The 26835-nt window shown below is 40.7% G+C and overlaps 1 protein-coding gene across 5 annotated transcripts in view; it reads right to left on the bottom strand.

Annotated features, from left to right (window-relative positions):
* LOC119899812 (microtubule-associated tumor suppressor candidate 2-like) overlaps positions 1 to 25789 on the bottom strand; it is a 65444-nt gene extending 39655 nt beyond the window's left edge. Inside the window, exons 1-3 of one of the 5 annotated variants that reach the window (XM_038714592.1) lie at positions 25647 to 25789; positions 1508 to 3138; positions 986 to 1429 (exon numbers count right to left, since the gene is read on the bottom strand). In XM_038714592.1, coding sequence (XP_038570520.1) covers positions 986 to 1429; positions 1508 to 2704 — 1641 coding nt within the window. In that variant the 5' untranslated portion in view covers positions 2705 to 3138; positions 25647 to 25789. Of the gene's footprint in view, positions 1 to 985; positions 1430 to 1507; positions 3139 to 14920; positions 14943 to 14980; positions 15199 to 17139; positions 17233 to 25646 lie in introns of those variants that run through there. The other 4 variants (XM_038714594.1, XM_038714591.1, XM_038714595.1 and 1 more) reach the window with 4 other exon arrangements.
* Positions 25790 to 26835: the final 1046 nt, after the last annotated feature.

The following is a 26835-nucleotide window of genomic DNA, read 5'->3' as shown; positions in this document are numbered from 1 at the left end:
TCGGAAATGAGAGGGGACAAGTAGGCCTATCGAAGTAAGTTTTCTAGCGGCTCTTTTGAATGTGCAACGTTCGTGTGAAATCTCAAACTGGCAGGTCCTCGGTCATGAAGTATCAGATGAATTCAAAGGCAGCGTTTCCTCTGTGTCACGGTCACATCATAGACGACGTGGTTTAGAGCCAGGTGGCGATTAGGAAACGGTTTCTCGTAGCTTTGGCTAGAATTAACAGTGCTGGTAAAGGGACAAACTAAATGTGAATATGCTACATAGTAGAAAGTAGTAATTGTGGCAGCTTATCTGTAAGGTAATGAGTATTTCGTGACAAAAAGATATACATATCTTTTTTTTGCCTATTCAGGAGAGCCTGTTTATCATTATCAATGATAGCAGTGACATGAGATTTGATATTTGGTATTAACATCATCAGTAGTAGTATATTTTATAGTTTCTGTTTCGCTGGCCCCACAATACATATACTATTAATTTAATGTTCATCAGTAATAGCACTCCAAAATCTATAACAAATCAGATATTCATAAAAATGTTTTCTGTAGTTTTATACATTTTATTTGTATTTAACAAAACTTTAACAAATTGTTGTTTAACTTTTGTTCAAAGTACTATTTTCTTTTTATACTACATTATGTCATCTTGGCAAGGTCTCAACATAAAATATTAGGGATAATTTTTGTTTATGTTATGCGTTTCTCTAACAAAGACGAAGAAGCTATTTTCCATTTTGCTGCTAAGCCAGAAGTTAAAAAAAAAAAAAAAAAAAAAAGTTGTAACAACCTGTGCTCATATTAATAACTAACCATGCTGGAGACACGTTTTCTTTGTTACTTTATATCCACAAAGGATTATTTATATTTTATCTAACCCAAAAGAAAACAAACCAAAAGACTCCGCCCACACATTGAACAACCAGGTTTAATCACAGAGGATGTTTTCGGTGGACACACTCAAACACGCTCACAGTACTCACCCTGCTATGATTCTTTGGTTTATCCACAGCGGCCTCCGTCATTAGAGCCTTTCCAGTAGCCTCCCTTTGGTCCTCCGCAGACTCTTCATGAGCGTCTTCACTTGGATGTGAAGTCTCCTCACGTTCAGTTGTTTTATTTTTATCAGGCACTTCCTGGACTGCCTTCCTGGGAGAGTCCGGCCGTCCTTCCTCAACCACCTCAGACCCCAGAGAGCTGGTCGAAGTAGAGTGTATTCGATTGATGGCCGCACTCCTCTTCTCCGGCAGAGCCGAGTCATTCGCCGCCGTCTTGTGGTTACCGCTCTTTCCTCTGATGGGTTTCAGCACCGCCGCCACTTTGACGGAAACTGCAGCCGACCTTTGCTTTTTAGCCCCATCTCCAGTCTGCGCTTCCTCCTTCCTAGGAGCACCTCTCTTTCCATTGGCTGGAGCAGATCTGTTCTGCTGGGTAGAAGAGACATTACACACGTTAGACAGAAGCCAGCCGTATAATACTTGATGTAAGCACTTCAGGAACATTACCTGGCTGGGTGTTTCAGGTGGAGACTGGGTGGACCACGAGCCAACTTTAGCCTTGACATTTTTTAGGTCCACTTTGGAAACTCTCTTTGCGTTCAGACTGCTCGGTATGATGTCAGTGGAGCTCAATGTTTTGGGAGCAGCTGAAGTAGCAGTGGCTGGTTTGTTTTTTGCTGCTCTGGCTGGCTGACCGGTATTCATTCGTGTGGGTTTTGGGCCCACTGCACATCTTTCATCTTCCTCAGGTGGAGGAGATGCGACCTCCGTAGCATTTTGAACCGGACTGGCAGAAGAGGGCGAAGATGATGATACCCGGGTGGTTTCTCTAAGGTCTTCGGACGCAAGAGGCTCGGCCTGGTTTTCCTTTGGTAGACCAAGGGGAAAGGCAACCTCGGGCCCTTCCAACACCAGCTCTGACTTTTCACCATCAGCTCCACTTGCAGCCACACTGTGGTGCTCAGTCGTCACAACACAGCCGCCTGGGTTCATGAGGCTGTCGCTGGACTGACTGGTTAAGCTCGTGATGGTCGTGCTGCTTCTGCGCACACCCATCTCAGAGCTCACAGACAGAAACAAAGCTTCGTCGCCATCATCATCATCATCATCCGCAGGGATTTCTGTTGCATCCGAGTCTGGAGTTGAGGAGCCATGCCTTCTTCCGTTACCGCTTCCACAGCTGAGGTCAGCATTATGTCCATGGCTGCCGCTGTCTGTCATCAGGGACAGCGTCAGGTTTTCATTATCGTTCCAGGTGTCTTGGTATTCGCTGCTGTTGGCGTCCAGGTAAACAGACACAGAGTTGTTGTTGGATTGTGACAGCTCTGCTGCGGTTTGTGCCTTTCCCACCGCGAAGTCATCATTGTAACCCGGTTTACCTTCCTCCTCTGGCGCCCACTTTGAAATTACAGCATCTGTCATTTTGTCCGTTTTGGTCATCACTGTGGTCATCAAGGTGACCTCCAACATGTCGTAGTCCAGGGGGCTGTCCGGCCGGCCGGCGCTGAGGCTGCTCAGACTGCGCACCGACTCGGGAGACGACTTCCCCTGACAGGAGGAAGAAGAGGAGGAGGAGGAGGACGATGAAGAGGAAGTAGGGAAGGCATTCCCGTTGTGGTCTCCTCCACTGTGAAGAGGGAGCCTCAAGCTGGGTCCACTTTTCCCCCTTACAGGGAGACCCTCAATGGGCTGAGGAACACTCATCTCTGGGTCAGGGAGGCAGAGGGTCAGTCTCTTTCCTCTGATCTGTGATGTACAGCACAGGTTTTACTTACCCATGGGCCTTTTATTGTTTTTCTTGCAGGCTGAGGAAGAACTATGAACTCTTTCCAGTTTTTCAGCTTTAATGCTCTTCCCTTCTCTCAAATGTCAGTATAAAGGGTTTATCACATTCATCGTTATTCTTTCTATGTCTACATTTATATTCTGATACTATTTTTAGTATATAACAGAGTTGCAGTCCATCCACTGAGACATTTTTAACACTGCACATAAATGCTGCAGTATTTCCAAAAAGGGCTGTAAGTCATCATGTCCTTGTCAAGTGCAGAACTGTAATTTAGAGAAGTATCCATTTAAGGGCCCTGATCCTTGCATCTTATTGGAAAACCTCGTCAGGACTGTGCTGTTGAAAACATCTGGAAAACAGCAAGAAGACAGGAAAAATTAAAGCACAGATAATCTTTCTAAAAACAAACAGTATGGTTCTGTGATTATCTGAAAAGCTTACAAACAAGGCTAACAACATTTTTTAAATATGCTATAGGGCAGACACTTCTTTAGATCTTGTAGACATCTGAGTATATGGCAGGTAGGTCAGTCTAACACAGGAAACCTTAATGTTGCCTTTGATTTTTTGTTTCACCTCAAATATTACTTTGGTTTCCCCCATTTGTTTATTATAAAATTGAAGCTGCATGCAGCATTTAGTGGGCACTCGCCTCAACACTCGCCTCACGGGGAGGAACAGCCGGCTCTGAATATAAGACACTGCACTTATCATGTATAATGTGGAAAAGATCTGACAATGTGTGGTCAAGATGACTTTTTTTTTTTTGTTACTTATTTTGAAATATTTAATCTGTATTTAATCACTCTTACTCATTTATCTGCATCTCGCATGCTTTCTGAATCCTCAGCAAAACCACACACCAAATCTGCTAAACTATAAGAAGTTTCTCAGCCTTTCACTCAGTTGTCAATTTCATAAACAACTCTACCCATGAACGAATCTAAATGCTACACCTCCACTCCTCACACGTGAAAACACTACTTGCTCAACTGATCACCAACCAATCACCGCTTTAGTACAGGCCTATAAATATAGCAAAAGGGTCAGATGACGAGTTTTGAACACTGAACACCAACAATGGACAGAGAACAAGGGCAGTAGGAGGGAGAAGCAGGGGACGACAACAGGACAAGTTTGAGGAGGAAGAGGACCAGTTGATGAGGGCAGAGAAGAGAAGGAAGGAGAATGATGAGATGAGGGCTGTAGTCACCGATCATGTGATCAGCCACAGGTTGACCATGAGAGAGGCTGGACTGAGAGTTCAGCCTTTACAGTGGCATCCATCATTTGAACCATCAGAAATGAGAACAGGTATGCAACTATCTAATGACTACTTAATTACAGTATTCTGTAAAATATGGATTATTGCATATAGCATTATGTACACCCACTTCTGTCTCCATCGCCAGCCTGGCTGACTCCTTATTGTTCCTGTCTCCATCTGCTGCTCACCGTCCCTTTTCTCAATCTAGCTGCACTTGGCTTCTTTATTTAGTTTTTGAAAGCTTTTGACCTCACGCCTCACTTATGGCATTTTCAGTTGGCCATCGGACCCTAATTTCTGTTGCTCACTGCCGACTTCATTTCTGTTTGGTCATCAGACCTTATGTTTATTTTATTGTTTTATTTAAGTTGGTATTCCGACCTTCCTTTATGTTGGTCTTAAGAACTTTTATATCAGTTTGGTCCATGCTGACCTTTTATTTTGTTCTTGCATAAAGTTCTATTTAAATAGATATGTAGATAAGGTGATTTAAATCTAAAGGGGAGAGGACAGAAAGTGATTTCTAAAGGAATGCCTCCATATTGAGCTTGATTCCAAACCATTAATTATATTAATTTGATTGAAAGAAAACACATACTGCCAATGTTTAATCTCAAACACTTAATGAAAATGACATCACCATAATTATTCTGTTTATGTACATGTTTTTATTTCACCCTTGCTTTGGCAATGTTTCCCATACTAATAAAAATAGAATCTGATTTTATTATTTATTCTGGTTATTCTGGTTATTTATTCAGCAATCCAGTGTCTGCACACTGATGTTGAGAGTTGAGAAATGCTGCCCTCTGCAGACTAAAGGCTTTAGTGCATTACTGACTGCAACTACAAAGTTGATAACATACAAACTGTAACAAACTCATGGTGTCTCGGTTTCTGATGACCAGCCTTAGTCCCTGAAGAAATAACTGGGAAGACCAGTCACAGCAGGTCAAACTCCATTTGGATGGTCTTAATTGTCACAACCAGAAGCCCCATCTTTAGATGAAACCCATTTTAGTCCAACACGATAGGCTCAAACTCCATCGGACTCCAAAGTCTAATTTGGTGTCATATTAATTAAACCACCTGATGACATCATCAATCCAAGTCTTGATGCTCTCATTTTCATCTTTGGCAGACAGTCATCTTACAGTCCAAAATCAATATAATACCTGTTCTGTTTCATGTTGTCCACACTGTCATGCAAAAGATTGAGACTGAAACCTGCTGTATGAGTGTAGCTACCCGTGCATGTGGGTCAGGGACAAAGAGGGAAAAAAAAGAAGAGAGGAGCAGCTATTAAAGGCGATGAGATCCAGGACGGTGCTCCCTCTCCATTATCCAGTAATGACAGCAGGGCCTCTGGGCAACACAGAGTTGACTCTCTTCCAGGTAGACACACAGAGAGGAAGCACACAGTTAAAAGCCTTCAACTGCTCAGGAAAAAAGCAAGTTCTGTATGAACAGTCAGACTCTCCCCTGCTACGTAATGCCTACAGTCTTCCTCTGCACCAATAATCCATAATCTATACGCTAGAGTTGGGGCAAATCTGAGAGACAGTCAAACTGTGGCATTATCAAACAGTCCTGTCATCTTAGTTCCACTCTTAGGTTTGGTTTGCAGGATTGATTACAGGCAGTACATTTATGTGAAGTAAACTGATTAACACTGTCACTCCACTCTGACTGACCCACAGACAAACAACCAACCCGGGTCACAAAAATTCAGTTCATTCAGCAGACGCTCTGGCACACGTACGGACATGTAAGGGAACTTGATGAGTTGAAATTTCAAACATATTAAATGTCAAATATAATGGTCAACGACATTGTCAGCAGCAAATATTGACAACACCTCGATGTCGCTGCTCGTGTGTGCATGACATCAGAGCAAACTGGACATGAATCTAACCATCACGCATTGTGCAGCGATCACCGGTGATCGATTCTGTGCATTCATAAAATGTGACGCATTGCATCATGGGATACCACGCCTTGGACACTATTTTGTTTTGTTCCAATTTTCTTATTTTTGAGGGCACTTTATGCTGAATAAATCTCACAATTCAGACATTCAAAATGTCAGAGGGTAAATATAGAGCAATGCGTATGGGAGTAATTTAAATTTTACAAGTTAGGTAATAAAACAACAACAATCTAAAGTGTGTATCAGCAATTTATTTATTTTAAAAAAAAGGGACAGTGCAAATTAATGGACATTTTTCAGCCAGAATTAACCCAAAGGCTATTTTACATCTGTAGTCCCCGGCAGGTCGTCAGTGTTCATATAGAGACTATACTAGTTATTGAACAATGATACTTACACGGCTTAGCAAATAAAGAAAAGAGCACCACCTACAGTAAATCTTACTTGTTTTCTGAGGATCTCAGGGGCTTTGCAGTACAACCCCCCACATCAACACTGAAAATCATGTAATAGACAAAATGGCTCGGCTCAACAGTTGCCTAAATCCTGCACACAAGGCTTCTCAACAAATTTTCTGACATACACACCCAAAAAAACCTCAACAAATGTGGCAGCCATATGTGTGACTCACATTTGGTCCTCTGAAAACTATGGGATTACAACTGTAAGTATTTCGTAAACACATGTCAGGATATGTAAAACAACGCACAAATAATGTACAATTATTTGTATCTGTAAATGTGGATCCGTATCTGTGCCTCTAATTTACATCTCATTTCTACATCATCTGCAATTTTCATTGGACGCATGCATTTGTGAATCTCCAGCTATTTGTGCTGTTTCACACAAAATGTCACGTGACTATTGACTAGGGTGACCAGATGAGAACAGTGACAGGAGAGCCGGGTGTGGGTGTGGCCTCAGCTTCCCCTACATTACATTCATTGTCGAAGAATAATAAAAATGCATGAAAGCCAAAAATGAATTGTTGAATTATTTTTGTTCACAAAGTCAATTATCTGTCATAAGGAAAAAACACTATGACTGGGTTTGAGTTGATTAACTTCATCACGTTACTTTGTGGCAATAGCAACTCTGACACAATGTCCAGATACCCTGCAGTCCCAGCTGCAGCCAATGGCGTGGGCAACACCAAAGGAGTGTTTTACAACCATCAGTGTTTAAGGTTTTTTTAGGTTATAACTACTCAAAAGTCAGATTTGGTCTAATTTTCTTGAGGGTGATTTTCTCCTCAGAGCACGGTCTATTGACATGCACATGTTTCGATCTTTGCTACGACTAGGGTATAGACAAATTCATTTTAATGCTCAAACTCAATAAAACAAAAACAAGATTTACTTTTATCATGCAGAGAGACTAAAGCCAGAAAGGCACAGAGTTAAATACTGTCCTACATTACAATCAGGCAGCGTGAGCAGCCCGATTTCTGTGACATGAAGCCTCTAAAACTGAAACCGACTTTCACTGACTTGAGCTCCTGAACTGCCCTTCACAAACCAAACGTCTCATCCATTCCTGTTAGAATCACGTTCACCATCGGCCCCCGGGGAACCCACTGCGACTGAGAGTGTGCGCGTGACAACGGGGCTAATCCACAAATTGAATGGCTATTGTTGAGCGATTGGACCCTGCTATGTATTAAGACACGCTTGTCGAGCAGGTTAAGCCCAGAGCTGGATGGAGTGGAAGAGAGTGACATGAGTGAACACAAGATTAAAGAGGCACTACTCTGCAATTACAACAGGAGGCCTAATAACCCAGAAGGGCATTAAATGGTTCAGTAAATCAACTAAATTAACTCTTAACTCATTTAACAAAATCGCTGGGAATTTCAATCCAGCTGGAAAAACTGACACTTTCCTCAACACGTAACTATCCATTGATTTAAAAAATGCAATACACATACCGGTACTAGTAAATTGTGGAATTCTAGATATAGAATTAAAATAAAAACAGAAAAGTGGCTGAAGGTTACAGGACATTAAGTCAACTCACTTTACAAAAAGCAGATGAGATGCATGTTGTTTTACTCACTCAGCATCACAAAGAAACCTGATCTTGTACAGTAAAAGAGTTGATATTTGAATTTAAATTAGATTTTCCTAATAATTTTCAATGAACGGAAGACGGCCTGTAATTACATAGGCTTCACCTATCCTCTCCCAGGGTAAATGTGAGGGTAAAGACATAATTTCCTGTCGACTTGAGCTAAAGGAGCTGAAGGGATGCAGGACAGGTGCTGAGCTGGCCTCGTTTCTGTTGGACTAATCAGTAATCACTTATTAGCTGCTTGCTATGTCTTGTGTTGTTGCGCTTTCTTGACGTCTGCCTGTCTTAGCAAAGTGGTTGAAATCAGCCAGAGGTTTAAGTCACTAGCTATAAATCTGGAGTTACCAGATAACATTACTGTATGAGCTCTTGTATCAGTTGCTGGCTGGCTTGGTTGGCTAGCTTGCAAAGTTTCAAGCAGTATTTTGCTGTGTTAGCAAAGTTGTCGACGTGCTAGTTTATCATATGTAATCATAACAAATGCACATGTACAGCTGTTCCTCTTTACAACAGGAGGTGAATAACACTAAAACGGGAGGGGCGCCTGATCGCACAAAAAAAAAAAAAAAGCCTCACATCTTCTAAATGTTACTTTAAACTTCAGACTAATCACATCTGTCAGCAAACACATTTTATTTTTAAAGCTGTTTTTTAAACTTTCGTTGATAGGACAGGGGGATAGCGAGAGGCAGAGGGCGAGAGATGGTGTTCTTTTAGACTGAACTGTATAACTTACATTCACCATCACCATCAAATATTCACAAGAGCTAAAAAGTGACACATCCCATCCAAAATATCTCCCATCTGTAACAACCCCCTGCAGATGCCATATTACTTCATACGGCCCCGAAGCTCTCAAGTTTGTTTTGCTCGGCTTGGCTGGAGGACTGATTATGAGGTCACTTTTTCTTTGCTTGGCTCTAATGATTGCACACAGATTAATACAACCGAGTGGATCACTGAACAAACAAATAAAACTATCGTGAAGGAGGCAGCACCTCGCTCTCAGCTGGACTTGAACAACAAGCCTTGTGGCCACAGCAGGGGGAGGTGGTTTTGGTTATTACTGTTACATAACGACATACACATACAGCGTGGAATGGAAATGACTGGAGCGCCTAGAGAGACTAATAACACAAAATATTTTAACATGTGAACCTCAAAGTCATAGATGAAGTCCTCTTTTTCCGTTAACACTTGCTCACTCTGCTTTCTTAATCTCTGTAGGCACCATACCCGTTTTTACCACCAACCTTCTGCTCTGTCACCAGCACCACTTTCTTTTACCGCAGTGACCTTTAAAGACCACAGCATTTTTCTTTTCAATGCTATGTGCTGAGCGTGACGCTGACTTGAGCCTGAATTTCCCTCTGTTGATTTGAGCTATTCACTAACTTTTAACTTCTCAGTTTGTCCCTCTGCTATGTTACGTAGGGCTGCCCCATAACAGTCGACTAAGCTATTAGTTATTTCACCAACAGCACCTTTATTATGAAAGACTTTTAAAAGTTTCTTTTTACTACTTACTGTGCCCTCTCTTGGGCCTGCTGACAACCACATAACAGATGAGTCTGCGAGTAGTTGTTCCATAGATGGGGATCATCATTACCACAACTGAAGATTGGGTCCCATGCCCCAATAACAAAATCACTTAACACAAGGGCGACTGACCTGCGATCATAACAAGCTGGACCCACAAATACAACGACCAAGATTGCCAAGGCTAAGTGACAAAGTACCCTCTGAAAGTGCATGAGACCAATGAGCTGATGTACGCCACCAGCAGCAGTGATTCCTTGAGATGCTTGGATATAAGATGAACACCATAAGCCACAAAGGCTAGAGGTCAAGATTAAGGCAACACGAAGAGAGATTAGTCAGCTCTCAGAGCTAGAGAAAGGTGCAAGGAAGAGGCTACCTAAGAAATACAACAAGCTGTCGATACCTGAGGCTCTGGAGACTGCCAAACAAAGACTCACCGCTCTGGCTACCCGCCTAAAGAGATACGAGAGAAGCAGAAGCCAGGAGAACAAACCGGCTCAGTTCAGACTGCAGGCCAAAGTGACCCAAATCCTATTTACTTGCTCATATATGACTGAGATCTGATCTTTTTATGACAGTGTGAACAGACCAAGTCACATGGAATCTGATATTTTCCGATACAGATCGGATCTCTTTAAATGCGACCTGAGTCTGGACACTCTGGTGAGAACTGATGCGACTTTGACTCTAGAGCAGCCGTTGTCACAGTTCTGCTGTAGACGGAGCCGCGGGGAACGAAAAAGCTTCACAAAAGCCAAAAACTTTCTTCTCTACTTTGCTTTCATCTGTTCACAAATTAAATACTTAAATTATCATGAAACATGCAACGACTAGTCGAGTAATTAAACTAATGACTGTCGTAGTCGCCTCGGAAAATCTTTCGCCCGGGGCAGCCCTAATCTTATTTCTCTCTTTTTACCTTTTCTCCGATTTTCACTGTGGTCTTGTCTTTGTTCCTTACCTAAATCAATGTTAAACCACTGACATGTTTTGTGTGCGTGTGTCCTGAGTGAAAATGCCAATTACTACAAATCTTTAAACAGAGTCATTTGCTAGATTATTATGAGTTTTTGCAAGTGACTCACTTCTCTTTGCATGGCAGCGAAATATCCAGAGGTTCAGGCAGTGCAGACACTGGGAAGCTCTCATCTGTTCAACTGTACACTGGTTAAAAAGAGAAATCACCAGCTGCACCATGTAAAAAGTACAAAGGAACTCCAGTGTAGCATTTTACACATCTACGTACAATCAGTGTTCATGTATTTCACACGGCAGTCATGCTGTTAGTGCAAGTTTCTGTCTGTCACAGGGAGGATGTTGCTTCTTCAGTTCTCTTTGACATTATTGGGGATAATCTTATTTTAGTCCTTCTGTACTACATAACTCACCAATATGTCTCATGTCCTGAGCAAATTTACATATATTTGTGCATCAATTTATCAAACTGAAAATTACATATGATAAACTTTTACTACCATTCTCCTGTTTGCAGCGGAAGGTCGGTGGTTTGATCCCCGACTGCATGTTGAAATGTCCTTGGGCGTTACAAAGACGCTATACAAGTACAGACCATTTACTATTTATCACATTTAACATTTCAGATGCATGTGCAGTCTTTTTGACACACAGGTAAAACTGCTCTGAAATCTGCATCCTGATATTTTTCCGAAGAGCGCTGTTGAGGACCTCGGAGAAAGTGACTAGTAATTGTTTAAGTGTGAATATTCACTGGGACGTACGAAGGTGAACACACACGCACACACACGCTGAGCAGACATAGGTGCAGTCAGTATAAAAAGTATATTATAAATTTTCTCAAGTATAGTGCGATTTTCTGCTGTAAATGGGTACAGAAATGTTGAAGTAGGACTTCATCCAAAGTCCTCAGCCAACAGATGTTTATGGTTCCTTTCAGTCTCATCAGGATCACCAGTAACAGTGTTTCCTAGCTGCTACAGCCTGTAAATCTGAATTTTACTGCACCAGGAGGCGCCAGTGAATAAACATATTTCACAATGTTCAGTCCGTGTACTTTCACTGTCCATTGAAAATGAAGCTGGGTGAAGGAGGACACAACGGAACATAATAGGAATTAATAGAAATTTAAAATGCTGCTTAGTGTGAAATTTGAGAATAGAAATAAACATGAAGAAGAGGTGTGGTATAGAAATGTCACCGAGGGAATTTCACATGGACTTGTTCAGGTCTACCGGCGCACTGCTAACACATGGCCTAGTATGCGTTTAACTTTATTGAATGGATCGACCTCCTTGTCAGATACCCGATCCAGCTATTTGAGTCCGATATTAGTATCCGATCATCTCTAAAACAAAACAAAGCCTTTGCATAGGAGCTATTTTAGTGAGAACACTGAGTTACATCAAGCAGAACGAGGATGAGCTTACACCAACGGCTAAAGTTGAGAAATAACCCCAACATCCAGCATCCTATAGCGTTTCAGGAAGGAGGGGTCCTGGGCCAGCAGGCGAGCGGTCGTTAGGTTTTAGCTTGCTACCCTAGTGGGCTACATTGCTGGGGTCTGTCCTGTGTGCAGCGGCAGCATTAACAGCTCTGCAATGTCAGAGGCAACAACCAACCAGGCTTTAATCATCCACCTGACAGAGCAAGATTCCTGCTGAAGTGATTTTGAACTGAATCCATTTGATTAATTCATGATGTAAAAGAATGCAGGCTCTCTGCGGATGGGGTTTTTCCCCCCCCCCAGCTGGGCACACAGCCAACCAGGGAGCTTGTTAACAGGCATGAGGCAGCAGGCTCACCTTTCCTTCATAGAAACCCTTGGCAAGAGTCACCACTGCATCACATTACAGCAACACACACCAACGCAGAGCTGGTATCACTACACACACACACACACACACACACACTCACAGCATCAAACAAAGAACTCCCAACATAGCAAAAGTGGTTGCCATAGAAAAACAAACCGCTTAGTCATTCTGAGGGAAGATGAATGCGACTGTGAGTGACTTAAAAACCTTTAATATCCTTGTATTCTCTGATATAAATATTATGACATGAATATGACAAACCCTATAAAAGCAGCTGAAAATGCATCAGTGCCAGGAGAAACTGTTATATACTAATCTTAACTGTATAAAAATGGTGCGTCACTTCTGAAATAGAGAGGCGCAGCATTACAGTAATGAGAGTGTTCCTATTGGACAGTGAGAGTGGCGTGGAGAGAAACAACAAAAGTACTAGATGGAGGAACAGAGCTGCTTGGCTTGCTGCCACTCCTGACTCAGTCAGGTCCTGAGGTTATACAGTGTGGATCTAGCTGTTATATAACCAGCTAGCTGGCCTGCTCTAGCTCAGACACCACTAGCTTAACGGATCAATACCTGGATACATGACTGGAGTGGACTGTAGCCATATTAGAAGTGATGTCCTGTAGTAGTGGATGTGTTACTTTTACTTCAACCCAGAATTTAAATGTCAAATGCCAATTTAAACAAACCTTGCACATTTGCAGTAGAAAAGTGAGTTAAAGTAAGTTGCGGGCATTTCCTTTTGCAGGATCCACAGCAACAAGATAATGAATCCATTTGCTGTTATGCAAGTTTAACAACTAATACGCAGACAGTGAAACAAAGTAAAGTAGTACAGTTGACATGCTCAAGTTAATAACATTCCCTATTAAACGACAACAAAAAGGTTGTTTTAACCAACCTCCAAATACGACTCATGAGCGTATCCTACAGTAGCGCCCCCGGTTGTTTTCCTGTGGAAGACGGGCTCAGGGATTCAGACCTGGTGACAGGTACTTAGAATAATAAGGCTATATAGAAACAGCCTTTCTTCTGGCTTACGTAGGTCACATAGAGGCATCAGTATTAAATTCAGACTGTTTCATAACCAGTTAAAACCTCCTTGTAGTAACTTAATGAAGGTTTTGTCATAGATCTGGGTAATATGGTTCTAAATAACATGCCATAGATTCTCAAATAGTGCAACGATGATAATCTCATAGAATATGAGGCACTGCTGTAGATTAAACATCCAATAAAAGTAGTTAAAATAGGCTCAACTTTAAACATCTACGACACATTAATGCAGCAGAAACATCAGATATAATAGTGAAATGCGGGGAGCATATTACTGCACAATGACAACTTGAAGTATCATTGAAATACCGGATCTGTCCATACATGGTCAGAAAGGTTCACACAGTCTCAGCTGTACTGTGGTTTCATTTTGTGGACCAAAACTCCTGAAAATGATAATGTGTTCTTTCAAATCACTACGCTCAACAAACATTGGCATCCTTTTTTAAAAACATCATTGTTTGTCAATGTTTTTGCAGTATAAAATACAACCTTCACACTTCAAAATCATCATTAACATCTAAAAAGTTTCTATCTGTTCCTACGAGGCCTCCCTGTGTGACCCGTTACACGTACCGCTGCTTTCTAAATGTCTGTATGATCCTGTTTATACAGACTGAGCCTCCTCCTCAGCTCCAGCAACTGAACTGCATCACTAGCAGGTTATGTCATTCTCCAATGGGATTAATCACTTGTTACAGTTAGCTTCACTGGGGACCTCAAGCAACTGACGGACGTTAGAGTAGTTACTCATCATTTAGATCTCATACGTTTGTCAAACATTGAAATTAGATAATTTAAATATGTTGAGATGACTTTAAAACATTAAAAAAGGAATTTTGCTGCCAAAAAGATATTTTGACAGTTTGCTAAATGTTGTCTTAGGGATGGATTTGACAAATTAATATTGTAAGAACTTGATTTAAGGTCTGCACTGGTCAATGCACTAACCACATTTAAACAAAGACAACTGCAAACCCACCACATGAAGTTCCGTGAAACAATGCTTCGACTGTTTCGTTGATACAGGGCGAAGGGATTTTGTTACATGGGCAATATTCTCAAAGCATCTGGAAACCATCAAACCTTCAAAGACTACAGAGGAAAGCCTGCATCACTGCTTTGTGTCTTCAGTTTGGCTGCAGCACCATCACCCATTCTCTTAATAAAAAGTTCCAATTGCTGTTCTCTTATTATGATAACGACGTGTACAGGAATTTGTCCTGGACTTCACATAAACCTGTAAATGCTGAAAAAAAAAAAGTCTATGATATTAGCAAATGTTTAAATACTGCAAAAATCAACCTGACATTCACAAAATAAGCTTTTACTACAATAAAACAAATTCCCTATGAAAAGAAAAATAAATTATGTACAACAATGTATGCCACCTGGCTGGAAATGATCTACCATGACACAAGTTAATGTTAAATGATTGACTTGTTTTGCAACAGCCAACTCAAAGTTCAGTCACCTCTTGCTTTCCAGAAGACCAATTGTCCAGAATACATACACACTGATGAAGACAACTTACTCTGCTGTCTCCTCAGAGCTGCACTGCCACAGAAAACACATCCAGCAAAAAACAAAACAAAACATGGAAGCTCCTTCAGCTCACTCATACTCCTCACTTCAGACGGACATGCGCTCGGCTGGCCGTCCTCACACAAACTCAACCCTCCTCTTCACTCCACTACTCTCACCACACACACACACGCCTCACTGCAAGTTCCTGCGTCAAATCTTATCCCATTTCTCACATGCGAGGAAAGACGACGCAGGCTGTGATGGTGGTCGAGAGAGGGAGGGGGGAGAGCGAGAGAGAGCGAGAGAGAGAGAGAGAGACCTCCCTTTTTGGTTCTGAAACATGAGCATGCTGCTCAGTGCTGCAGTAACAAGAAAGTGTGCGTGTGCATATGAGAGAGACAGACTTAGTGGATGCAAACTGCTGTTTCTGGCACATTAATACAGCAGAGGGAAAAGACATTCCCTCTCACTCACCTTTCTCAAGGTCTAGTGTGGGAGGCGATAGTCAGTCCCATGTCCGTCTTTACAGAGAGCTGGTATGTGTGTGTGCGCGGCAGGTAATCACAACCTGGTCAGGGTCGACCACTTTAACCCCCCCAAGAAGTAGGAGTGGCCATTACTGACCGGTTCAAAAGGGTTGGCTGTTCCTAAGCAGCACTGGGCCCCCTCCCTGTTACTGGCTGCAGGAGTCTGAGGGGGAATAGAGAGAGGGGTTTTGGACTGAAGAAGAAAGAGGCAACGAGAGTAATGGAAAGCAACCCATGTAATCTTACGGAGAGGAAGTTAGGAGGAGAAAGTAGAGGGAGGGGGTAGAAATGAGAGCAACAATCCAAGTACGATTACAGAAAATTGGTCAAGTATGTCCTGCCAACAGACTGAATAATAACTAAACCAGCAGACTAGCAAAGACCTTGTTCCAAGCACTAGGACTGCTACTGGTGTTTTTTTCCTTTAATGCTTGTCCACGTATTATTCTGCAGCTAAAATGTCGCCATTTCTACAGTTTAAACTAACTGGTTTTCACAAGGACACAAGAAACCCTATTATGCACACACACTGGCCCCCTTTCCTGCACTAATTCTGTCTCTCTGTCACTCTGATAGTGTGAAGCTGTCAGAAGAACTCATGAAGAGGTCTGGTCACAAATAAAGCAGCACCTGAGGGGTTCTCTTTGACCTTTGACAAGTAGGTTCTTGCAGGCTATGTGCATTCTGTTCAAGGAATTAACTAAAATGGATATGATGTACGGGTTTAGCTCCATTATGAGAGAATTGTATATAAATTTCTTCAGTGTCACCGTTGTATCACCTAGACACTCTGACCAGTGTTGTTGACCCGTTAGACTTCCTGAACTTAACATAAAAAAAAATTAGCAGGCAAATGACACTTTGCATTAATTAACCAGTGATCGACCTTTTTGTTCTACAGGTCTGACGCAGTAGGTCCTATTTTACATGTTTTTAATAGTCTTTGAACCTAAAAAGTGGTTGGTTATAGCACCAGCCTCCATCACTGACCAGTTCAATACCTCAGTGTGGGTGGTGGAGGAGTTGGAAAAGAAAAACTCCAGAGAGTGAAAAGTTTTTGTTCCAAACCAGAGTTGCGGCTGGAAATTGAGAATTAGAAGCCTAAATTCTTTGGAGAAGTTACGGTCGAGTCGGCGCTATTAAAATGACTGAGGCAAAAGATCACCAATTTACCGGATCACCTCACTACTACAAGTTGAACTGCGATTCAATTCAATGAGTGCACACCTACTAAAAAAGGTGCCTGTACAGTTAATGCTGAACTGAAAACTTCACATCTTTTCCTATTCTCCGCTGCAAACACTCACACTCACAAAAAGGAGCTCCTCGATGGAGACAGCGAGTAGTGGGATAATGTTACAGCCACTGTCAGCACATAAAGAACATCTCAGCCAGCCTGCACTCTCACCAGTTTGCTTTCAGAACCAACAGATCCACAGAGGATGCCATCTCCACGCACCTTGAGAAAAACAACACCTACATCAGAATGCTGTCTGCGGATTTCAGCTCAGCATTCAACACAATCTCTCCCATGAAACCCATCAGCAAACTCAGCACTCTGGGTTTAAATATAACACTCTGCAACTGGATACTGGACTTCCTCCCAAACAGACCCGACAGTCTGGACTAGCGGTCACACCTCAACACCGGAGTTCCCCCTTGCTCATGCGGTACAACTGCATCCCCTGGCATGGAGAGAATTCTGAAATCCAGTCCATGATGGCGGTGTAGTCTGCAAACACACAACAAACATCGATAAGACTTCATATCGGGATGAGGACTCTTACTAAGTGGTGCTCAAAGAACCACCTACTGCTCAACATCAACCAAGGAGCTGATCATTGATTTTAGGGAAACTGAGACAAAGAAACACACCCCTGTCAACGTCAGTGGAGCTGAGGTTCCTGGGAATTAGCATCAGAGAACCAGTGAACCTGTCAAGGTCACATTGCATCATATAAAGAAAACTCAGAAACGGCTGTATTTCTTAAGGACACTTAAGAACGCAAAATTCCCGTCCCAAAGTTGTTGTTTACTTTTACACAGAGGAGCAACAGAAAGCATCCTGACTGGAAAGGTCGCCACCTAGCATGGCATGTGCACGGCCTAGTCCAGGAGGGCTCTGCAGCGGGTGGTTAGAACCTCTCAGAAGATCATTATTACCCATCTACCGGTGCCTGCAGAGCCCGAAGATTACTAAAAGCCACCCCAGCCTGTGAGACTTCTTAAATTCCTCCTCAGCACAACACCATGTAAAAAAGTTTTATTTCTGTGACTTCTTATCTATCCCACCTATCGACTGCTATCATTTTTTTTTTTTTTTGGAGTAGCAAAAGGGAACTACAACTTATAGCAGTTGAAATTTCAAGGTGAAATCAGTCAGTCATGAATGCAGTTAGAACAGTGCTCTATGAGGCACTACACAAACTGTGAATGTTAGAAAGTTTTATCACGAATCTTAAAGAGGTGGTATTCTGCTTAGTGGCTTTTTCCCTCTCCTTTACTGAGTTCTCTTTTTCGTGCATGTAACAGGTTTGCAAAGTGAAAAAGCCCAAAGGGAGTTCCCATCTCCCACAGAAAGCTCTGCTCTGAACCGCTTGAAAACAGCTTGTTTGTAGCCCTTCACTTCCTTTACTTGAAGATACTGGAACACGTTTCGTTTGGATGAGGGACGAAACGTCTTCCAGTATCTTCCACCAAGTCCAGTTGCCCTTGACTTTAACCCTCGTTGGATAGTAGTTCATAGCTCCTCCTGCAAGCTTCCTCTTTCCCCAAGATGCATTTTAGGAATTGAACGACCTTCAAGATGGTGCGCTGAGATCGATTTTCTGGTCACAGGCAGGATGACGGAGGAGAAAGTAGATGAGTCGACACGAAACAGAGAAATGAGAAGAGCCCAGTGCTTCAGATCTGGCCCTTTGCATGGTAATGTATTTGACTGATCTAGTGTGTTTCATGTTGCTGAAGATTAATTGCTTCCAACTGAAATGTCTCTATGAGCCAAAACCATGTGACTCTGGCCCAAAGCCAAAGGCACCAATTATGAATCTCATACAAATTCTCCACATTTTTCCAAACAGTTTGGCAGTACAGATAAGAATTAATTAACACAATAATCTGATTAACTTTTGATCTCAACAAAAGGCCTTGAAGTATTTCACAAGTGAAGCTAACATGGTCGCGTGGTTTGAATTAAGACTCAGAGGACAACACATGCATGAACAAACATGCATCACGCGTACACATTTTTCAGATAAGGCTGAGAAAGGAAACACTGGAGTGACAAATGAAGGGCAAACACAGAATGAATCTCTGTCAATGTACTGTACGTGTCTGACAGTTATTATGAGCAGAAAGGAGATGGAAATGCACATCTTTGAAATGCTGTTTGCTTGGCAGTGTTTCTGTGAAAACACCCTAGAAAACCTTTAGAGCAGTTCTCCAGATCAGTAATATTATGGCTCCAAACATTTTGCATGTCTTTTTAAAATTGTACATTTTTAAGACAGTGACATGCATGCACAAAAAAGTAGTGAAAATAGTAGTGCCTCTTCCCTCCACACGTAAACAGCTTAAAGAACTAAGCTGAATCAAACAGGATGACTAATAAACCATTTAGACTGGCCATGTTTACATGTAAATGTATGGTCAACATACATGTGATGACAGCATGAGGGGTCTCAGCAATGTGGCAACAAAAGGGAGTGAAGAAGCCTTTCAACAAAGTCAAACATTTTTTTGTTATTTTATATTATCTTAATATTCACAGCCTAAGAAATAATTCTATTCTGAATATGTCAAATTCAGGAATATACACAGATATTTCAGATCACTTTCCAATCTTCCAACATACCATGATTGATGGAAATATATAAAATCAAGATAAAGACGTCAGAGTTACATTTAACTCAAATAACAAATGTATATTTAAAAACATGTTGAAAAAAAAATCTGTAAATACAGTATGTATGAAATAATTTAATACAGCATTCCATTAGTAACTTGGATAAATATAATAATGCTTTACTGCTGGCAGAATTAATCAAAAATAAAATAATTATGCAAAAATATATTTTATGTCCTAGACTTTTATATCTTGCAAAGTTTAAGATGTATAAAAACAAAATAGGACAGCAAAAAAAAAAAAAAATAATTTGATGGTAAATATCCATCACAATATAGCTTGCAAATTGTGAATATGGGAGTTTCCATTTCTTAAAAGACTGGTAATGTAAAAGCTCCGTATTTGTATAGCGCCTTTCTAGTCTTTTTGACCACTCACAGCGCTTTTATACTACATCTGCAGTCACCATTCACACACAGGCAGAACAGCTTATTATATAGTTTGCTCTCCATGAGTTGCTATTTGACAGACAGAGACACACACACCGAGCTAAATCATTCTGCTTCAGGGCATGACGGAATTAGTGAATACTTGTTAAGGTGGCAACGAGCTCAATTATGAAACCATTGGCACATATTTTTGCAGTGTCCATGGAAACTGGTTTTATTCCTCATCTCAAACTTGTAAAGGCAATTCCACAAAAAAATAAAAATATCAGGTGATCCTGGATCTTTTACAATTGATCCATTTCAGTTCTTCTGCGCTTTTCCAAAATTTTTGAAAATCTTGTGTATTAATGTAATGTATTCTGCTTTTTGCAAAAAGCAAAATTAAGTTTGCATGGTATTTTCTTTGATCTCTCGTTTGATGCCAAGATGTTAACAGAGCTATGATAAAGAGTGGGGTACCACAAGGTTCCTTTTTTGGACCCTTGTTTCTTATCTACAGAATTGGTGTCCAACACCATTTCCAATATTATTTGCAGAGGACTCTAATCAACTAATGACAGTACTCAATAAGGAAGTAACACTGGTCTTCTTGCATATTTAAAATAGTTTCAAACAAATAATTATATTTGGAGGGAAGATTATTTTTTGTAACCAGTGAAATTCTATATTGATGGTAAAGAAATTATTAAAGTTATCAACCAACAAGATTTCTAGGGAACTTAAATGATGAAACTCACAAAAATCATATAAATTTTGTTTGCAACAAGTCTGCATAATCCCTGGGGATTATTAGAAGGATTTGTGCTTTTTCCATTACTGACATCAATACATGGAGGACACCTGAAATTCAATTCGTCAGGCTTGCTTCAGGTTACCTGGCTTCACTGAGGTGATCCTGGAAAACCGCCATCACTAACCTGGTTATCAGGTGACTTGAAGTCTGTATTCACCAAACATAATGCGAGAGGAAGAGTTCTTGATTATCCAATCACATGCAAAATCAAGAGCAGAGTTGGCCGTTTAAAATGAAATAAGATAATCTGCCTGAGGAAAGTAATATTTCAGCATTTTAAAGATTTGCTAACACTGAACTAGAACAGAATTAGTTGCAGCAGCAATATCAGAAACAGCAGAATGACAAACTAAAAATAGTACAAATATCAGGTAATATTTAAATAACATATGGGCCCCAAAGTAATCAATAAATTCAAAAGCCTGTTTTTATTTCATAATACATTTCTTTTTTATTTATTTGATCATTTAACATGTATTTATGTCACTTTCATTTCATATTGTTACATTTATTTTCACTTTTCATGACAGAGTTGTCAATAATCCCCACCCCCACTTTTAAGTCAACCACATGCCCCCAACCTTCCATTAGTTCCTCACAAGTTGTCGAGTCCTCATCTTCCTCCACAAACTCTCAGATAGTCCCAAACGTAGCCATGTAAACATGAGGCTCTTCCTCGGCCTTGCTGCTCCTGCCTAGCTAGCTAGTTTTGGCGATACGGGGATGCGGGGGTCTGATTTTACATAGAACTACCAGTTTTCTCCCAATAACTTAATGTACAGCCTATTACAATATACTGTACATTTCAAAATATGCTGTAAATAAAAATGTGAAAAGAAAGAAGCTTTTATTAAAAGGTTTTGTGTGAATAAATCCAAAATTGTTACCCTAACCTTTAAGGAAGAGGGGTCAGTGCGCATGTAGGGGCGGGAAGCTCCCGGTCTGAGACGCGAAGCCAATGCGGAATTCCTTTAAACCTGCATTCTATTGAAGAGCCAGCAGGGGGCGACTCTTCTGGTTGCAAACAGTCAAGTCTGGCTCCATTAGAAATAAGGTAAAATGAGGCTACTTCTCAGCTGAATAGTTACTTCAGTAAACTATTTCATAATGAGTTTATGGTCTCAATCAGCAGAGAATGCTTCAGGGCGGGATTATCTATGATTGACAACTCGTTACCATGGCGACCTGTCAATCAGGATAGAGTGACTACTGTTCACTTTCTCTGGTGAGTACATTTAGTTTTAAGACTGTTTGCAAGACAAAATTATCATCACGGTTATAATGACAGTTAACACGAATTACAGATGCACCTAGCTAAGCAAGCTAGCTCGCTCCACACACGCCGTTAGTTCCACTGTCCCGTCCAAATATGGTTACGTTCGGTGCCGCTGTTTGCAAAAACTCAACGTGGTGGCGCCCTATCGGCCAAACTCAAGGCTTCCGAACGGCGAGCAGAGAGAAAATGGTCAACAATGAGCCTCAGTTTAGCCTTTCTGATGTTCACTGTGTTTTTAATCGATACCATATTTTCTGTTTGGTCTGATGGGCTTCAGCACATAAAACTTAATTATTGTTTTTATCCTTACGTGGAGTTTATGGTGTACTGGGAGTGTGGACTGAATTTTGTTGGCTGCAGTTTGGTCGCTGTAGTCTGAATGAGCCTCGGGAGCGTGCACAGAGCGCCATACCGACCCAGTGTCCTCACATTAGGAATAGTCGCTGATGCAAGGAACAGAAAACAGGTGTGTGCTTAATTTGTAAGTGACTTTTGAACCCAATGACAAAAAGGCAGTGAAAATACGATCTATTAATAATTTTACTGAAAAACTACATACAGCCCCTTTAAAGCGGAGCTACCATGTGTAAAAAGAAAGAAACAAGAAATTGTCCATCATCATGGATATATTTTACAATAATTCTAGCAATAACATCACATCATGTTGCAGTGGTTAAATAAAGCCACTCTGTTTCTACATTGCTCAAAAAGTAACTCAGATTACCTTCCACTGCTAAAAGACACATCTAAATATCCTTGCACTTTAAAAAAAAGTATCTTACCGATATTCATTCCTGTAATCTCACTGCACAAACTGAAAACTCTCCAACTTCTGGTGTCATGCGAATTGAAGGATCTGAAGACCAGATCGTGGACCAAAAAATGCGTGCTGTGTGAGGGCCCGATCAGACGCGCTTTGCACGTTAAAAAATGCGGCGCACTACCTTTTTTGTCCAACCCTTTTTGTGGTTGGAGATATATTTATATCCCACCCACAGACACGTCTGGGCAGAGGAGGACCTTCAATTACCTCAGACACATTCTCACACACACAAATGCCAATCATGACACACACAGACAAACTCTTCCATACAAACAAGCACAACCTCATCCGAGTGCAGAGTCTTGAACAAGGAGTGGCTGAAGTAGACACGCAGAAACTTGATCTGATAGATTTAGCTCTACTGCCAACTGAGGCAAATGCTGCATAGTAGGAAATAAGCCTGCAACACTTTGAAAGTTCCATTCATCAAGAACCACATAAAAAAGGAGAGCAGGAGAGATTTACCTTTTTACTTGCAACAATTTAAAGCTGTACTAGCCAAGAGTTGTAAGCACATCTGTACATCAGTCTAACTTAGCATACATAATTTGTCTGTGTCATCATAGCTTACATATATCTACACACAACAGTGGACTGCAAGATACAGAGGTTAATTAGAGCAGAGATACAACCGACATCTAAGAAATAGTATCAGACCCTTTTACATGTATACTAAAATATATCATTTTAACATTTAATAGTAGCAGACATTTACCATTATAGTCAAGTTATTCACCTGAGAACATTTTGAGTTTCAACATTTATTTTAGTGAAATTAATAAGGAATTTATAGCTAACTGCTTCTACAGTGTGATTTGCTGTGAGAAAGAAGTCAAGATAAATTGATTGATTGTACACAATAAAAAAACAAAACAAAAAAAACATATGCCATCACTTTGAATTATTTCCATAAGAGAAGTGTGTAATTAGTTCACTGAAATTATTCAATATTGGAAATACATGCAAATTACATCTCTATTGACAGTTTTTTTTGCAAAGATTTATCTTATTTCAGGTTTTGGCAGTGTAGCCTTTTATAATAATGATTGTGTTTCTAAGGTTTTGCACACCTAATTCAGTTAAACAGGTCATTTTGTACTTTAAGTTTCATTCGTCAAGCAATCATATGATATTGTGGCATGGTACCCAGTCATAAGATTACTGATCCTGTTTTAATGGTTACAACTCATGTGTCTTATTAATAAGAACATCTAGTTATCCATGTTTGATGTGATTAGAAAAATACTGATTGGTTGGAGCTTTTCATCCTTAAACTTACAGAAATTCTTAATTTGTCTTTCTTTAAAATAGCGTATATCCAGCAAAACCAAATTCAGTCTAACTAGAGGAGACACGCACTGCAGTGGTATCAGCTGCCTATTGCAGCAGCAATAGGTAATTCAAGACATGCATCAGCCTCTACAGGAGAACATGGAACTGCTGTGTTACAGTGTACTGTAGTTTGTAATGGAGAGAAACAGATCCCATCTAGACTGAGATGTACATCACCATGCTAAAAACTGGGGAAGAAAATTGTATTACTTTGTCATTTGCAGAAAACATCTTTGATTGTCTAAGAGAAAGGGCCACAAAGTGACTTTAGAAAGCAGAAATCAGCACAGTGTGGTTGTTCATCAAAGAGAGGCCCATGTTATTATTTTGTTCTATGGCGTAGAAATAATCAAACAACACAAAGAAGCAGAGGGCTCAAAGTATGAACCCCTTTGCTTCTATGTGTTGAATGATTGTTGGAGCTGGCTTTGATAGGAGCAGTAGAGGTGCATCCTCATGTCACACACAAAGTGCTCTACCATGCCAAGGAGAAGCACGGAGTCTTTATTTAATCCTGGGAAGCCTGCAGGATGATGCAGAGGACAATCTGTTATGTAACACTCAGAGTGCTGCTGCAGCAGAAATGTCCATTACACCACAGGCACACTTCACTGCATGGACACTCACAGTGGAGACATGATGCCACAAGCAGTAGCATGGACAATACTGCACAATGCCATTCATAAACGCAACAGCAGACAGTCATGGACAGTCATTTGTGCAGCTACACATATAGCACACAGCTGGTGATGCAGTTGCACTTGTTAAATGACACACAGTATGCAAACACATACACCTGTACCCCACACAACTGTACCTGTGCGCATACACACTGGCATAGGACACAACAAGTAATTGAATTTCCCTAAAATATCTGTTAGTTAAGGCTATTGTTCACAGAAATGCCGACATAATGACATCCCAAAGAAAGATCTTGTTGGCAAAATAGCAACTTTGATGCCTGGGATTAAACCCGATATCCATGCTAAATAGTGAATAAATACCAGTTGAAAACTTAAGATAATTTTACAAGTAGGCGTTAAGATCTGTAGCCTTTTATAAACAAACTAAGCCGGTACCTGGCTATTGAGAGACGCCGATGTGGTCATTTGTTGCAATGGGCAGGAAGTGACGCTAAACTCCGTTCAGAAATGTGTAAATTTAATGCGGAATGTAGAAAATAGCTATTTTTAAAATACAATATAACAAAATATATGATTTAAATACAACAAAGTAGTACTTACTGCGATGTAATCTTTTTTATCTTAGCACCAAGCTGCTTCATTGCAATGGAGGACACACACACACACACACACTTACATTTTAAAGTTGTAGTTGAAATTCCGGTGCTTTTTATATCATATGTATGCCGAGTTTGCCATTGGAGTCTGTCGACTTCTAAAAAGACTTAAATCGGTTTTAACGCGGTATATCTACCTTTGCAGGTAAACGAGCCAACATTACACGGTTATATTTTTAATGGAGTTTGGCGTTACGTACCTTCGGGCATTAAGGCAAGTGAACCACACGTCGCTGATATACCAGACAGCTGTTGTATCAAACGCTGTAGTCACTCGTGCACTAAAACTGTAAGCAGGCCTAATAAAAAGCGACTAAACTCTCACTTACCGTCGTGGCCCTTCAAACGCAGACTCTCATAATTCAATCAAAGATATGGTTTTATTCCAAAGCGCAATGGCCCGCTGGACTAAGTCCTTTTCAGTGATTGCTGCAGACCCCGAGTCTGCAGCTGAGTCACGAAGTAGCCCACACACACCTGTGGATAAACAACTAATGAACCAGATTCATCATCACACTTCCAGCCTACTCAGATGTACACGGACTATATTGTTTGGCGGAGAGATAAGGCTTTGTAAAAGTACACGTTTTCTGATAAATGTAGGCCTATAGAGGTGGTTTCATAATAAGCAATAAGTCACTCAAGCCCACGCTGGATTCTGATTTGATAAGTGCTGTTCTTTAAACATTTCAAGGCGGTTTTGCACGTCTTATTATCAACATTAGGTCATTTTCCATTTCAATATGTATTTTTTGTTTATTTCATTTGTTTTGTTGTTGTTTTTTTTAATGATATTCTAAACTTCCACAGTGTGCTAAAAAGATTAATGCAGGTGGAATGTATGTAAAACTCAGGTCACATTCACCTGCCTCTGCAGTGTACATTTTCAACCCTACTAACACTGCCATCTAGTGGTCAGATTGAGACTGTGTGGATTTTCAGTGCATTATGGTCCTGACTCCACTCAGTCAGTGCATCAAAGGTCCATTTAAACAGCTTACTATTGGAGCAAACAGTGTAAAACCGAGACTCTGTCTAGGTGTAACATTTTCAATCTCACTTTACAGTGTTATAATGCAACCGTGGCTCACTGGTCAATTCATTCATTCATCCATCGTTACCCGTTTATCCTGCGTACAGGGTCGCGGGGGGGCTGGAAAATATTATCAATATAAACACATTAAAAGAATATAAAACAAAAATGAATGAGTGAAAATAAACATTTTATGGAAAAGACAATGTGATTTAATTTAAAACATAACATTTTATTTAATCTTGCTCTGGAAAGTTTCATTGAAACAGCAAGCAGCTGTTCATTCATTTCGGCTCAGGCTGCATTTTACCACAATTGAAGTTCTGGGGCGCTTTACGGTAATTTTCACACCAAGGGCCTGGACTTTCTTTACCTGAACTACAAAGGGATGAAGACAATTACCATTATTCTTTTATAGCAGTTGGCGGAGTGTCCATAACCTCACGTGCAAGCACTGGTGGAAAATAACGTGGTACATTTGCTCA

This window comes from Micropterus salmoides, unplaced genomic scaffold (genome assembly GCF_014851395.1).
Source record: "Micropterus salmoides isolate LMB-PRFRI ecotype aquatic unplaced genomic scaffold, ASM1485139v1 Ms_hic_scaffold_12, whole genome shotgun sequence".
Taxonomy (NCBI): Eukaryota; Metazoa; Chordata; class Actinopteri; order Centrarchiformes; family Centrarchidae; genus Micropterus; species Micropterus salmoides.
Note: the sequence above shows the minus strand (reverse complement) of the source record. Positions and strands in the feature narration are given on the sequence as shown.